The 17,465-nt window shown below is 45.1% G+C and overlaps 1 protein-coding gene across 1 annotated transcript in view; it reads right to left on the minus strand.

Annotated features, from left to right (window-relative positions):
• Positions 1-17,465, minus strand: part of rptor (regulatory associated protein of MTOR, complex 1) — a 606,910-nt gene that overhangs the window by 280,384 nt on the left and 309,061 nt on the right. Inside the window, 3 exon segments of the mRNA XM_084318354.1 lie at positions 2,867-2,968; positions 12,100-12,175; positions 16,690-16,834. Coding sequence (XP_084174480.1) covers positions 2,867-2,968; positions 12,100-12,175; positions 16,690-16,834 — 323 coding nt within the window.

Raw genomic sequence — 17,465 nt, forward strand, 5'->3', positions numbered from 1 at the left:
TGGCTGACCTACCTCCCTGTCGCCTCCGACTCGGCGATAAGCCATTCCACTCCACAGGCATGGACTGTTTTGGCCCGTTGTATATAAAGAGAGGAAGAGGAACCGAGAAGCGGTGGGGTATTGTATTCAAATGCATGACCACCAGAGCGATACATATCGAACTCCTTCCGACCATGAGCACAGACTCATTCCTTATGGCCTTCCGAAGATTCACATCACGGAAAGGAAAACAGTCTACATTGTTGTCTGATCACGGGACAAACTTCAAAGGCGGAGAAAGAGAGCTGAGAGAGAGCTTCCAAGCTATGGGCCCAGAACTTAAGACCCACCTCGCTCCATCCCAGATTGACTTCCAGTTTAATCCCCCGAACGCACCCCACTTCGGTGGAACCTGGGAACGAGAAGTACGTTCTATAAAGACAGCCCTGTACGCCGTGCTTGGGGTCCAGACTGTGGCGGAAGAAGTCCTAATGACAGTCCTCACGGAGATCGAGGGAGTATTGAACTCCAAGCCCCTCGGCTACGTCTCCAGTGATGTAGCAGATGTCGACCCAGTCACCCCCAACACACTCTTGATGGGGCGGCTAGACCCCGCGCTACCCCAGACAATGTACAGGCCTGAAGAAGCGAACGGCCGAAGAATGTGGAGGTACAGTCAAGTACTAGCTGACAAGTTTTGGAACAGCTTTCTACTCCACTACCTACCGTCTCTACAGACCCGCCAGAAGTGGGTAAAAGAGAGAGACAATTTGACAGAAGGAACAGTCGTCATGATTATCGACCAGTCACTACCCAGAGCTATGTGGCCGGCTGGCCGCGTAAGCAAAGTGATCACCGGTGCCGATGGCAAGGTCCGAGCAGCTGAAGTGCTCGTCCAAGGGCGAACTTACACACGACCCGTGGCGAGGCTAATAGAACTGCCCAGACTCCCAGACACTATCGATGACGACCATGACCCCATGACTTTGTGAGTTGACTGACCCTTACAGCGGACCTTGAGTGGTAGACAGTGCGGTTAATCTGTCTCTGCTTAGCTAATTAGGTGGGACTAATTAGGGGGCGGCTGTTGTGAAGGATCAGATTAAACCGAATATATATATTTATTTATGGATATATATTTAATAGTATTTGTATATCGTTTGATATCCCCTGTATATTCCTTGTACAATATACACTGAATATCCCTTTAGTCTACTAACAGCCCATAATAGTTTCATTCTACCATTGGACGAGAACCTGGCGCCAGCAGCCAAGCCCCTTGGTTCAAGTTCAATCGTGCCGACGAACATGTCGTTACAAGCCCGGTTCCGCGTAGGAATACGTCTGGCGAAATACGAATGGTACTATTTGTTCACAGCGCATATATATATGGCGCAAGTAAAGTAGAACTTACTTTACTTACTTTACTCTAGTAACAGACGTGAAGCCTCACCCACGACGCACGTGTGGTGCAGTAAGGCCTACTTGGCCTCAGAATAGGCATTGAGACATCGTGTGGATTAATAGTTGAATTGTCATAGTTTGGCACTATACCGTAGAGTGGGACGTATTTCTATTAAGTTAATAATAGTCTATTATGTATGGTGCATCGTTCGGTTAGAGTTATAAGGTGAGCAGTACCCCCATCGTTTCTGACGTTATCTGGAGTCTTAACCAGGCTGGGCAGACCACGTGTGGTGCTTGCATCCGAGGAGCTCCGGGCCAGGACGAGTGGACCTGTACATTGGATTACTTTACCCGGACGACGGCGAGCCTTCCACGGCTTGGATTATCTACGTGCTTTGGGTGCTTTGATTATGCCATGGATAACAGCCAACACTGCTGAGTGTTGGAACTACCCCCCTGAGAGGAGTCCAGGTGAGACGGCGCTCTACCCCGAGTGAGGTCGCCTCACGTCTCTTCGTTGTGGACCGGCAGCTACCGTCCACCAGAGGGCCCAGCTGTATTCATCTGCGGACCGAGGTTCTGTGGGCACCGTGTTCAGCACTCTGAATTCTCCCAAGAAATCGTCGGCCAGATGGGATACCGCCAGCGGCTCTCCTAACCCCCCCCCCTACTGACTTACAACCAGCGGGACCCCCCCTTTAGTGTATCCAGCTATAATCATTTAAGTACCATCGCTATAGTTCCCTAAAGAACCAGGTTGTATACTTGCTCCCTGCGTAACCAGAGATTGGACATTCAATGTTGATTTACCTACGAATACTCATTTGCCTTACAAGTGCATTTCAAATCATAAATGTCATTAAGTGAACGTTGTATATACCCTTTGCTATATAAAATATTCGATTTATACATTTGTGTGGACTTCGTTTCATCAGGTGGGAAAGTGTTCATCATATCTATATCATGTACTGGATGGCCAGAAGTTAAAGTACAAGCAGGTAGTGGTTTAATAATACCATACTTATCAATACAGTCAGGGAATTGTACCCCTCAGTTACAATAATAATTTCTTTTTTTTGTATAAGGAAATTGCATTGTTCATTTCAATACCTGTAATAGTACAGTAGTCCACACACACGCATGTGTGCATTCAGTTAAGTTGGAATATGACTAATACAAACAGTTCAGTTTGTCAGGTACATGCAACACAGATTAGTGTTTTCATCGGTCTGCTTGAGAAAATACCATGTTCTGCAATAAAAATTATTGAAGTGAGATGAACAGAAAAATAAAGTTCAAAGTTTTACTTTGCAGTTGAAAAAAGGTAATAAACCGCGATATATCGCAATATTAATATCGCAATACTCAGCATATCGCAATATATTTAGTATCGCAATACTATCGTATCGTGACTCAAGTATCGTGACAGTATGGTATCGTGAGGCCTCTGGTGATTCCCACCCCTAGTGTGTAGATGTACCTGCAGCACAATGGGCAGCTGTTCAGGAGGGTTCCTGTTCTCCACTCCCATGGTCAGCCACACCTGAAACGCTGTGAGCTGCTCCGCGAAGAAGGGACTGTGCTGCGGGGAGAAGAGACACACACACAATGTCAGACCGTACAGAGGAAAATACATCTGCATGATTCAATCATAAGTTTCACACGTACACAGCATACTGAGCACTCACCACCGTTTTTAACTGTACTGTACACTCATTGGCTACAACTCATTCCATTACAAACTCACTTAATCACATGCATGCACTCATATCAAGTTAAACGGCAGTAAATGACCCATCACTTTAAAGATCCCCTCCGGATGTATTTCAAAGGTCCAATCCACTAAAAATTTTTTTTTCTACAGTTAACTCCTACAGTTAAATATACTGTTAGTGGTATTATTTTGTTATCATAAGCTCTAAATTCTGACAGCCATCACTGATATAGAGTGTTTGGTCAGTAGCATGGGTCTCAAGTCCCTCCGCTCTCCAGTAAACAGAAATGTCTTTCTGGTATCCTGTTCCCACTTTATCCAATCAGGAGAGAGAATCCTAGATCTTTTTATTTATTTCAAGAAATCTTGCCAAAAGCAGATAAAGAACACGCCAACATTTGGGGAAATCTATCTATCTTCTTGTCTCTCTCTCTGGAGAAGACGGTAAGCTAATTTCCCCAAATGTTGGCTTGTTCTTTTAAGCCTTTTCATAACCAGCTACTGTAGTACTGCATGTATGACAATCACACTGCAGTAACATTTAGTAATTTAGACATGATGGGTCGTTATCGCCAGCTCCCGCCCTCATCGTCACTCTCTCCTGCTGCCTTGTTTGCTTTGGGCCGCTGAAACCTGGCCCAGTCACGGCAATGTGAGCCTGATTGATAGTCTGGTGGCTGCAGAGTTTTGATCATGCGGTGTGTTAAATATTAGAGTGGGAATTACAACAGGGCTGCGTGGCGCGTTGATGGATGTGGGGTGGGGAAATATCAACACTTCGCGGCTGGCTGGACAAATTAATTTGTGCCTAATCAAAGCTTCACCATGCAACACACACACACACACAGATACTGGTACACAAAAACTGTTTCATGCCGACGACTAAGCCTAGAGCCATGGTTGTGCATATGGATCATTTCAATGAGAAAGACAGGCGAGAGAGAGAGAAAGAGAAAACTGGAGGATAGCAGAGAAAGAGTGAGAGGATACTGATTGAGAGAGAAAGAGAGAACACAAGGATATGAGAGAGAGGGAACAAGGGGATAGGAGAGAGAGAGCAAAGGCAAAGCAGCTTATAACAGAGCGAATAATTTTCTATATGAAAGACTCCATCCACTAAAGAGAGAGAGCGAGAGAGAGAGAGAGAGAGAGAGAGAGATCATTGGAGATAGAGAGACAATGAGACAGAGAATCATGAAAGAGAGACCAAGGTATTTTACTGGTCCTCAGAGACTCAATTATAGTCCCTGTTAAGTGTTTTGGGCCAGAGTGGCGTGAGAATAGAGGGAGGGATGAGAGGAGGAACTGTTCCCCGGGGAGTGATGGGGAAGATGTCCCCCACCACATACCAGGTGGAAGAAAGTAGGAACATAAGAAAGTTAAAGAGTGGAATCGTCTAGTCAGACCACATAACTTAAAGGGGCAGTCCACCGCCAAAAAAACATATTTTTACTTGTATTCGTTTCAGTGTGATTTGCAGAGGTTTGGAGATATCTGCTGCAGAGATGTCTGCCGTCACTCCCAATACAAGGGAGCTGAGCGATACTCTGTTTGAGCGCCAAAGAAATAACTTTGCAAAACTCAACAGTGATATCTCTTTCCAGAAGTCATGACCCAGTTACTCAAGATCATCCACAGACGTTGTGGTATATAATATATATTTTTTTTTATTAATTTGTAGTGACAACATATCTCTATGGTAGACAGAGTATCTGCAGGTCTTAAGACTTTTTAATACCACTTACTGTACAGCATAATCTAATATATTCTTGCACATTCCATACAAGCTCTCGCCAGACGCACCAAGCTCTGGGAAGCCCCGCAAAAAACAATCACTTGAATACAAAAACATTTCATATATTTAATATTATTATAATATCAGTCTTCCTCACTATATCCATACATGAAACGCTGCTCCCATTCATATCAATGTTGATGGAAACCGTCTTGGGTGATTGATAGGACATGTACAGTAGAGCAGGTCAATTGTGATAATGTATGAATGCATATGGTCTATTTAACGATTATTGTATACTCATTTTATGACTGCATTTTATGTCTGCAGTTTGTGCATTGCTTTTATTTAGTCAATTCTCTGCTTATTTTATGCCTATGTGTATTTTATGTCTACATTACTGCTGTGAGGTACTTTGGGCTGCAATTCTTGTATGAAAGGTGCTATAGAAATAACGTTTATTGTTATTACAGAAGGAAATTAGTGCAATACACTAGGAAAGGCCCTTCCTGTTAGAGCTTGGCGGTATGACCTGAAATCTATATCACATTGACCTCTATAATGATAAATACATTTCTAAACACCAGCGCACGGATGCCACATTATCCATCGTGTCAGCCATCTGTCGATGTATTTGTGTGTCGGCCAAATGTGATTGGTTGTTGGGACATTCAGTTGAAATAAAAGGGGGCACGACGTGAAACCTACTGTATGCGCTGGAGGAAGGCATTTACCTAACATACTGACATGGGCAGAATGAGGTTGGTAAAGGCTTCATAATGTCAGTACATTCTCAGAGACCACAGTCACCCCGGTCACAAACTTTTCACTCTGCTACCGTCTGGCAAACGGTACCGGAGCATCCGCACAAAAACCAGCAGGTTCAGGGACAGCTTTGTCCCACAAGCCACAAGACTCCTGAACAATAACAGGAGATAGCCCCATTAAAAAACTCTTGAACGGGGCGGCCGGGTAGCACAGCGGACTAAGCGTCTGTCTACCACCACAGAGCCAGTGGGATCGAATCCGGCTGTGGTGCCTCCGGCTTGGCCGACCGTCCATACTAACACAATTGGCAGTGTTAGCGGGTGGGTCCTGGTCATTGTAAACAGCGACTCCTACAGTTCGGTCGGGGCGCATGCACAGCAAGGGAAGGATCTAAGAGAGGTAGTGTGACCTTCCACACGTTACACTCTCCCAGTGAGAGTCCGCGCTGCCAGGTGAAAAGAAGCGGTGGGCTGGGTACACGTGTCGGAGGAAGCATGTGAGAGTCTCCGCCCTCCCAGACCGACGGTAGGGGGTAGAGTGCGCAACGACCAGGAAGGGGAGTGGGAATTGGCATAACGACTAAACATTGGGATGGGAGAAAAACAAAAAAAGGGGGAAAAGATAATAATAAAAAATAAAAAATAAAACTCTTGAACACTCACACCTCTTAAAAACTCTTGAACACACACACACAGCACATGCACATACACTTTTTTATGCAAGACACTTTCTGTAGAAATTTACTATTTTATTTGATCTCATTGTTATTGGACACACACACCCTGCACTGCACCTTATCATGCACATACACTACACTCAAGACACTTTCTGAGAATAATTGAATATTTGATCTCACCTTTTTATATTTCTGATGTTATGATGTTACTACTACCACCTATATTGTTACCATACTTGTATTCATTTACATTTACATTTAGTCATTTAGCTGACACTTTTATCCAAAGCGACTTACAAGTATTCATTGTTGTTTCTTAATTGTGCACTGTTGAGTCTGAGCTCGAAACACAAGCATTTCATTACCTGCAACGCTCCCTGTATTGTTTTGTATTTGACAAATAAAAGTTGAACTTGAACATTTTCAGTGTATCGCCATCGGCTCTGCTTTCCATCAGCCTGAGCTCTGTGAGTCAGACTCTCTGTGGTCATGGACTTTTTTGTTTAGTCTGCGGTCCGCCAGACTTCTAGCTCATCTCTTCTTTATTGCATGTGTGCCGTCTTGTCTGCGTCAGCCTTGCTCGACATCTAAGTCAGCTCCAGCTCAATCTACCTCTCTCCTCCACTCTCTAGTTTCTGATACTTTCAGCGTCTTCATCAAAAGAATCCAGCCACGTCGGTAAATCCCCCCAGAACAACAGGCGAGAAGTGCAAGTTCAGAGGCTTTTAGAAATGGTGGCCTCCTTCATCCCTCCTGCTGAATGACAGGCACGTGGAATATTAGAGTTGACATTTCATTGCTCTATCCACAGTGCACGTGTGTGTGTGTGTGTGTGTGTGTGTGTGTGTGTGTGTGTGTGTGTGTGTGTGTGTGTGTGTGTGTGTGTGTGTGTGTGTGTGTGTGTGTGTGTGTGTGTGTGTGTGTGTGTGTGTGTGTGTGTATGTATGTATGTGTGTGTGTGATGAATCAGGGCAAATGTCGGTGTGAGAACTGACAGTAATAATATGAAGCGATGGTGGGTTATTCTCCCCAGTGGTGGAAAGATGAATGATGGTTGGGCAACACAAACAACCATCCATCATGGCCTGATACACTCCATACTGACCTCCGATCCCCATCTCGCGCACACACACACACACACGCACACACACACGTGTCCAGACTAAGCGTATTTTTGTTTGTCGTTTTCGTTGGGTTTAAAACTCTACCTTTTGTCCTTAGCCTTTGACTAAGCCTATCCTTGTTCAGATTTTACCACCGTGTCTTGCCTGTGTGTGTATCAGTGTGTGTGTGGGGCTGTGGAGGTGTGTTCTTTCGAAGGAAACTATGAAAGAAAGAAAGGTCATCGCGTCAGAATACCAGTGTTCTATAATCTGCTTGGTGTCAGAAAAATAAAATATACAAGCTATATGAGGAAATATACACCAACCAATATATCAAACGTTAGCTACTTAAAGGAACACGCCAACATTTTGGGAAATTAGCTTACAGTCTTCTCCAGAGAGAGAAAGAAGGACATGGCCGGTTAGCCTAGGCATTGTCCAACTAACACCTCTCCCGAAGGCTAACCGGCCATGTCCACTTCCATTCATTGTGCTAAGCTAGGCTAACATGCAGCCAGATAGCTTACTACTGAGCGCACAGAGAGGAAACTGAGCGCACAGAGAGGAAACTGGTATCTATCTTCTTGTCTCTCTGGAAAAGATGGTAAGCTAATTTCCCAAAATGTTGGCGTGTTCCTTTAACAATGCAACAAATTGCAGATGCTTCTGACATTCTGAGGTAATAACCTGTTTAAATGACATAAAAGAGGAGATGGCTGATCCCATTCAACTGAATGTTGGCCAAACTGAACGTTTCCACACCAACGTACGTTCACGCGCTACACAGTGACGTGATGACCTTCTTTTATAAATCCCTTGTGTGAGATCTGGTTTTGTTTTTCAATGTGTACATAATGTAAATATCTGGAGAAGCAGACATCTACTCTGACAGATCTATAGCGATATTAGTTTAAATAGATGTATGTATGTATGTGTGTCTCCAGTCAGACTGTGCAGACAAAGGCCTTTATCAGCTGAACTCCCAAGCCCCAAAGATACCCAACAAGCCAAGGTCATTACCACCACTGCAGAGAAGTGATGGGGGCAGGGTAGCCACAGCGTTTGATTTGGGTGAGAGCCTGAGAGGTGGTTTAATATCAACAGAGAAGCCGTTGTCATGGGGAAGAGATAGAGAGACTAATACGTTTGGGTCGTGGGTGAGACGGAGATGCATTGCGCGGTTGCTATGGGCTGTCAGCCGTTGCTAAGGGCTATAGTTTATAGCTGGGAGTTCTTCCGGGTTTGGTCAGACTTAGGAACGAAGGGTGGACACGTAGACAGAGACCTCAGGGGCTAGAGGGTGGGGGGAAGGGACGCGTGGCCCCACCCTCCGGTTGCCACGAGCTAGCTTTGGCTAACAGGGAAGGCTTTTTGGATAACACTAGGCCGCGACCACCACCATGGGACTAATAGCAGAAGAGACGGTAGAGATAATGAATTCGATATATTTTTCAAGGACCTTTCAGAACTGTGTTTCCACCTTGTACAGAGTATGTTTATGAGAATAAACGTCAACACGAGGAGAGGTATCCTGCTTCCAGTGTCTCATTAATAATTTTTGAGACTAATGTATCCACGGGGTAACAGAGAGGGTATCAGTCAGTACGATAAGAAAGAGATAAACACAACCAGGGCTTGACATTAACTTTTTGGCTCACTAGCCACTGTGGCTAGTGGTTTTCCAAAGTCACTAGCCACTCAGCATTTTCACCAGCCAAAAATCCCCACACACGCCTATCATAACCCAACATTGTGATTATTAAAATGATCATGTGAAAATGGGCTCCAGACTCCTTTTTTCACCACCGTGATATGAGTGAGAGTGAGAGAGAGAGAGAGAGAGAGAGAGAGAGAGAGAGAGAGAGAGAGAGAGAGAGAGAGAGAGAGAGAGAGAGAGAGCGAGAGCGAGAGCGAGAGAGAGAGAAAGAGAAAGAGAAAGAGAAAGAAAGAGAGAGAGACTAAGAAGAAACTAAGAAGATCCTTGACTAGGTACAGACTCAGCGAGCACAGCCTAGCCATTGAGAAAGGTCGCCATAGGCAGACCTGGCTCCCAAGAGAAGACAGACTGTGCACCCACTGCACACAAGATGAGGTGGAAACCGAGCTACACTTCTTAACAACCTTCCCACTATACCAAGACATCAGAGACATATACTTCAACCTGCCCACTATACCAAGACATCAGAGACATATACTTCACGGGGTAGGGACCTTGGTTGTCGATACTGGAGATGACGAGTGCTCAAGTAATCTCGCCTTATGGTACATACATGTGGGTATATGCATGTATATATGTATATATATGTATGTGTGTATGTATATGTATGTATATATATATATTATTATTAATTTATATATTTAATTTATACATGACTTTTATTTTTTTTCATTATTCTGATTTAACTGATGGTCTTGTCATTGTCGTTATTATTATTATTATTATTATTATTATTATTATTATTATTATTATTATTATTATTATTATTATTATTATTATTATTATTATTGTTATTGTCCTGTGATGTCTTGTTTATTAGTATTGTTATTGTATTGTATTGTCTTGTTTCATGTTGAAAAGGGAAAATAAAGAAAAACTGTTAAAAAATAAAAATAAAAAAAGAGACATATACTTCAACCTGCCCACTATACCAAGACATCAGAGACATATACTTCAACCTGCCCAAGACATCAGAGACATATACTTCAACCTGTCCACTAGGGCTGCAACTAATGACTATTTTGGTAGTCGACTAATCTGTCGATTATTTTTTCGATTAGTCGACTAATCGAAAAACAATTATATTAAAAAAAAAAAAAATAGATATATATATTTTTTTTTCACTACCTATCTTTGTGAAAGTGGCTTCTCAGCTCTGGTCCAGCTGAAGACAGAGCAGAGGAACAGATTGGACATTGAGCATGACCTCAGAGTTGCTTTGAGACTCTTGTCAGGACCAAACAACATCCCCAGTTATCCCATTAGTTCCCCCAAACTTACTGTCGGTCTGTTATGTTAAGCTAAGAAGTCTTCAGCTGGCTGGACCAGAGCTGAGAAGCCACTTTCACAAAGATAGGTAGTGCAAAAAAAAAAAAAAAAAAAATTATAATATTTTTTTTTAATGACTAATCGACGCAACAATATCTCGTCGACGATTGATGTCGATTATGTCGACTAATCGTTGCAGCCCTACTGTCCACTATACCAAGACATCAGAGACATATACTTCAACCTCTCCACTATACCAAGACATCAGAGACATATACTTCCCACAAAAGAAATTCCTTCTGTAATGTACTGATTTCTTTGTTTTCTCTGTTTGATTGTTTTGTTTTGTCTGGCTTTGGCAATCTAAATGTATGTTTCCCATGTCAATAAAGCCCATTTGAATTGAAATTGAGAGAGATAGCGAGTGAGAAGTGAGTGAGTGAGTGAGTGAGTGAGTGAGTGAGTGAGTGAGTGAGTGAGTGAGTGCGTGAGTGAGTGAGTGAGTGAGTGAGTGAGTGAGTGAGTGAGTGAGTGAGTGAGTGAGTGAGTGAGTGAGTGAGTGAGTGAGTGAGTGAGTGAGTGAGTGAGTGAGTGAGTGAGTGAGAGAGAGAGAGAGAGAGAGAGAGCGCTTACTGTAGGTTCTAGGTTGGTTTTAACCATCCACAACAGAATACTGCAGTCCAAATGTATTTCCGATGCTTGATTCTTCTCTCAGACAGACGCAAAATGTCTTGAAACTATTATGCTCTGAAAGCAAACTTGTGGTGTCTCGCTCAATGAGGAAGTGGGCACTAGGGATGGGTACCGAATTCGGTACTTTTGAGGTACCGAACCGAAACACGTCGGTACTACCGAGTATCGATTCAAGTGAGATTTTTTTTCTTTTTTTCAACGTTCATACGCACAATATATGACTTGATTCAACAACAAAGCAGTCGGAGCAATGGCAAGCCGAAAACGGTAAAAATTGTAGTTATTTGAAATTTGGATAATTTTTTTCACAACTGAGGTAGGTAAATACATTTTTTTGAGACTAAAGTACCGAAAAAAGGTACCGTTGGGTACCGGTATCGATTCACAGGTACCGGTACCGTATCGGTTCAAATGTGAAAGGTACCCATCCCTAGTGTGCACGGTGTCAGGTTTCACAGTACCACATGGCTTTTTTGTTTATCTCGTCATTCGGGTAATATCAGAGTGATGATCAGAGCCAATCAGAGGCAGATCAGGGCTGGTCTTTGCATAATGAACGCGTTATAGCCAATCAAAGGCAGAGATTTTTTTTTTCGAATGGCCACGGGGAAAATATGCTAAACACACACACATACACACAGACAGACAGACCTTTCATAGAAAAAAAGCCACTAGCCAATGGGGCGGGTAGAATGACAGAAGTACACGCCCCAGGGGGATTCTACCCGCATCTGGCGGGTGGTCAGGTGCCAATGTCAAGCCCTGAACACAACGCAGAAAACTTCACGGAACCACAGGTGACGAGGTGATACTGGCTGATATATCGATAAATCCAACACTTGGTTCTTTCTCCATGTCACGTACTCTCTCCATATTGTTGCTGTAACATTGTTGTCTCCGGTGTATGAAACGTGCACTACAACGTGCACTTGGCATAGCGCTTGGACTTCCTGGCCCACTGAGTCCAAGTAGGGCTGAGGAGGGCTTGTTTATCAAAGATCCGGTGGCACGCACGCACATGCGCACACACACACTTACTCTGAAGGCTGTCCCCTCGTCGATGATGGTGGGCAGCTGAGAGAGGCAGATGTCCACTGCCAGGTCCCACGCTTGCCTGAAGAGAAAAGGACACACACGCACGCAAGAATACACACAAGTATGATTAACATATGAGCAACGTCTCCCACTGCCCATGCACACACCCTTTCCCAAGCTCCATCTTTCTCACACACTGCTATACACACACACACACTGTACACACACAAGACGTTCACACACTGCTACACACACGTACCCCAGGGTCCTAGAGAGGGCAGCAGTGAGTCCTTTGATCCTTTCCTAAACCTCAGCACTCTCTTCATATCTAATTCATAGGGTTACATAACACACATCAAACCATCTCCCCTCTTACACACACAACCCCCCCCCCCCCCCCCCTGCTCCTTTCTCAGGCAGGCTGCAGCACTTGTGAGCTCTTTATCTAGAGGGGTTCATTGCTACTCGTTAGTAGGGGTTATCATTGAGCCTGATGGTGTGGTGTGTGTTCTCTCTCTCTCTCTCTCCATCTCCTCTCTCTCTCTCTCTCTCTCTCTCATCTCTCTCTCTCTCTCTCTCCTCTCTCTCTCTCTCTCTCTCTCTCTCTCTCTCTCTCTCTCTCTCTCTCTCTCTCTCTCTCTCTCTCTCTCTCTCTCTCTCTCTCTCTCTCTCTCTCTCTCTCTCTCTCTCTCTCTCTCTCTCTCTCTCTCTCCCTCGCTCTCTCTCTCTCTCTCTCTCTCTCTTCTCTCTCTCTCTCTCTCTAAGAAGTAAATTAAATCAGTTTGCACTGGAAAACGTCTGAAATGCAAATCTGAAAGCTGTTTAAAGACAATGACCATATGTCTTTTTGTACAATGTTTTAGAACAGTGTTTAAGACAAACACACAGGATGAAGCCTCATGCAATTCAGATCAAACTCGTGCTCCAGGGCAGAGAACACCTTCGGCTGTGTCATTATAACAACACTTACATTTAAATAAAAAAAAACAAATGTACTGTAACGTGATGGCATCTATAACAATCAACATTAGACTATGAGAGTTTGACTAAACCTTCTGACTCTTCTTCACTCTGGCAGCTTATATTGAGACAGAATGTCAGGGAGAGAGAGAAGACAGACAGACAGACAGACAGACAGACAGACAGACAGACAGACAGACAGACAGACAGACAGACAGACAGACAGACAGACAGACAGACAGACAGACTTCCATCATCTCTAGTACAGCGGGCATGTTGTGTGTGTAATCCAGGAAGAGGCTGGCCAGAAGAGAGAACCATCTAATCAGAGAAGACTGTTTGACATGATCATATTAGCTTGATGATATCTGACATTAGGAAACAGTTGCTCTACGCAAAGCCTGTGTGTGTGTGTGTGCATACGTGTGAGAGATGATTGAACAGGAGAGAGAGAGGAGTGTGAGGGGACGAGGTGGCAGCTGACTAAGCTCTTTTGCTGCTGCCTGCAGAGTGGCGCAGTGTCTCTCTCTTTCGTTCTCTCTCACGTGCACGCACGCAAACATACCACATGGGAGTCGTCAGGCTTTGCTTTCTTACCTACCCCATTCTGTGCCTTTTGAATAACAATGGTTTTTGTACACTAACGTTACTATCGATCAACAAGTCCTAAATTCTCAGTCTCTTTTGTCCACCCACTTGCTCTCCTCCATACTGTACTCATAAATCTCATCAAGCCTTTGTTCTCTTGCAGTAGAGTTTTAGTTTTTTTAACATCATCCTCCGTGTCTCATTTCTTCTCTTTATTGTCTTTCTTCTCCTCCTCCTTCATATTATGTGCTAATGCAGCCCAACCCGCATCTCTCACTGCTCTGATGGCAAACTGCAATTTAACATTACAGTTTGCCCCCCCCCCCCCCCCCCCCCCCCGTCACCGGGGACGCTGATTCGCTCCAAACCTGGACCGCTGGAATAGGTGGTTTCGGTGCGCGCCAGTGGGAGCGGGGGTGTGGTGTACAAGCTTACTGTAATGCTTTCATGCTTGCTTGAATTTTGGGCAGATAAAAACATACAGCAACAACTGGACAATACCCACAAAAACGATATTTATGGGCAATTTGGCGAGTTCAGACCTCAACCAAACAAGCATGTTGAGCCTCACAGCTCAGTGGATGAAAACTTCGAGATGAAGCCACGTTACACAAGACTTCCCTGGCTCGCATTAGGCCTGGCAATTATTTTGCCATTGCTATGTCTACTATACATTGGTTTCTTGTTCGAATGCATTTATTTCTATAGACCAGTGGTGCCCAACCAGTCGGCCGTGATCGACCGGTAGATCAATGACATGCAATATAATTGACGCAAGCAATGGGCTAATGTTAGCTGCTAACTAGTAATAAATAGGCTAAGCTAACTAGCGTTAGCTTAGCGTTAGCGTTAACCCTGGAAAACGCTCAAAGCGGACTCCACGACGCGTCTATACTTTCCGTAGCCGCATTTCTGGCAAGACGCTCTCTAATTGGCCGACGCCTGTTTCTACACTGGTTAAGCTAAGGCACTCTTTCGAAGTTGGTTAAGGTTAGAGTTTGTCTTAGAGCGTGACGGCAAGTTCTTTCGACGGTTAAGCTTAGGCACTCTTTCGATTCGAAGTTGGTTAAGGTTAGAGTTTGTCTTAGAGCATGGCGATAGAACGCCAGGTAGTTTGCAGGCTGTTCGACGCGGAAATGGGCAAAGACACAGCTCGTCACGCGATTGGGCAACAGTGGCCAATCAGAGAGCGTCTGCCAGAAATGCGGCTACGGAAAGTATAGACGCCTCCACGACACCAGTTCCATTTGTGAGAAAAGGGGGTGGGTTATATTGACAAGGTTTGACAACAGAGGTTCAAATATAACTTCATATTTATTGGTTATTTGTTTCTTTATATATCAGCATCCAGTTTCCACCACCGTGTGTTAAACTCTTCCTGTGTTGATGTTAGAGCGTGACATCATCGCCCACGGCAGCTTACACGCTCAAAACGCAAACCGTAAACAAAACCCGGAGCGCACCAAGACTGCAGTGTGTATGCAAACTAGAGGGGGGAGAGGGAGGGGGGAAGTTCGCACCCAAGGACAGAGCGGAGCCGATTCGACCCCGAATGGCTAGTTTGAAAGCACCCTTAATCTGATGCCAGCAAGTTACAGAACAACAACTTCCCCAAGCACAGAGAGAGAGAGAGGGAGAGAGAGAGAGCGAGGAGAGAGAGAGAGAGAGAGCGAGGGAGAGAGAGAGAGAGAGAGAGAGAGAGAGAGCGAGAGAGAGAGAGAGAGAGAGAGAGAGAGAGAGAGAGAGAGAGAGAGAGAGAGATGTAGAGGGGGGGAGGACGAGAGAGAATGAGAAAGAGAGGGGGGTGGAGAGAGATAGCACAAGAAAGAGGGGGGGGGGGGAGAGAGAGAGAGAGGCGGGGGAGGACGAGTGAGGGGGGAGAGAGAGAACAAGAGAGGGAGGGAGAGAGGACAAGAGAAGGGGGGGAGAAGAGAGAGAGAACAACAAAGCGGGGGAGAGAGAGAAAGAGCACAAGAAAGAGGGGGGAGAGAGGACAAGTGAGGGGGGAGAGAGGACGAGAGAGAGAACAAGAAAGCGGGGGAGAGAGAGAGAGAGAGAGAGAGAGAGAGAGAGAGAGAGAGAGAGAAAGAGACCGATATGGGGAAAGAAAGAAATCTTCAACGCAAGCCAGCTAACGAGTGAGAAAAGGAAAGAGAAAGCACACGACATGGTGATTGTGTAACTAAAGGGAGAGAGATAATGAGTTTCTCTCACGGCACAGAGGAGCATGTTAAATCAATAGACAGCAGGGAGTGTTTCCACCTCATCTATTGTGTTTGTATACGATGCAGGTAATGGCAATGCAAAGGAGACGAGCCACAGAATACGTTTCGGGAAATGCAGAGCTATCGCTGCTCTTGGACTCAAAAGTGTGTGTGTGTATGTGCAATATCTCAGTTTTGTGTGTTTATATGTGTAATATATCAGGTTTGTGTGTGTATGTGTAGATGGGCAGGAACACACACGCATGCATTTTTGGGTCAGTTGAAATGTCCTCTCTGCGCTTGACCCATCCCGTCGTCCTTCCCCCCAAGGGCAGCTGGGAGTAGACATGTGTTGCGGCGTGGGACCGCACCCGGGGACCAATCCAAATGCTCCTGTCTGTTGTTACAGCAATTAGCGATCTGTTATGCATGTTTTTCCATTGTTTTGTTTTTTCAAGGGGGAAACCCTTGCGAGCACGGGGGGAGAACATGCAAAATCCACACAGAAAGGCCCAAGAAATACCCCACCTGGGTACCTGGCAACCTGATCCCCAAGCGGGAATCAAACCCAGGACCTTCTTGCTGTGAGGTGACAGTGTTAACCACTACACCACCGTGTGGCCAATGCTGTGTGTCTGTACTGCAAACTCACTTGTATCTGTACAACTGTGCATGTGTCAGTAAGCATTGTGTGTGTGTGTGCGCACACACACGCGCATACACACACACACAATGCTTACTGACACATGTCATGCACAGTTGTACAGATACAAGTGAGTTGTGTGTGTGTGTGTGTGTGTGTGTGTGTGTGTGTGTGTGTGTGTGAGTGCACTTGTCTTACCACATAGCGTGCATGTATGTAGGGGGCAGGCGTGGACTGCTGACCGGCGTACAGTTATATGACCTCATTATTCTTTCAGCCAATAAGAAGTTGCGGAACAAGCTGGCCACCAACAGGTCCTGACGAAACAACTTCTGGAATAAATCTAGAGAGAGATAGAGAGACAGAGAGAGAATGAGACGGGGAGAGATAGAGAGAGAGACACACATACACACAGGAAGACAGACAGACAGACTACAAAGGCCCCGCCCCATGGTGAACACTGATGTATCCTGGCAAATGAGCTCAACACATTCGATGCACGGCTTCGAGGCTGTACGTTTCAACTACAGCCTACAGGCCACTACAATAGAGAGTAGAGCCACTGCTGACGGAGACTCAGTGTTCAGGTTAACAGAGCACGATGTGAGGAGGACATTCAAGAAAGTGAATACGAGGAAAGCAGCAGGACCGGACAGCATCACCGGACACGTCCTAAAAGTCTGTGCCGACCAACTGGCACTGAGGTGGGCTTCCCACTCTCCAGGACATTTACACCAGTCGTTGCAGGGCCAAGGCTAAGACTATAGCCACCCAAACAACTGCCTCTTTGCATTACTGAGGCAAGAGCTACCGGAGTCTCATGGCCGGTACAGAGAGACTCAAAAGGAGCTCCTATCCCCAGGCCATCAGGACGCTCAATGCGGACTCTATGCAACACTAACCATCCATTCTACACCCATTGCACACAACATCCACATGACACACTCACTTTAAACACTCACCTTTAACATTCA

This window comes from Notolepis coatsorum (assembly GCF_963971535.1).
Source record: "Notolepis coatsorum genome assembly, chromosome: 7".
Taxonomy (NCBI): Eukaryota; Metazoa; Chordata; class Actinopteri; order Aulopiformes; family Paralepididae; genus Notolepis; species Notolepis coatsorum.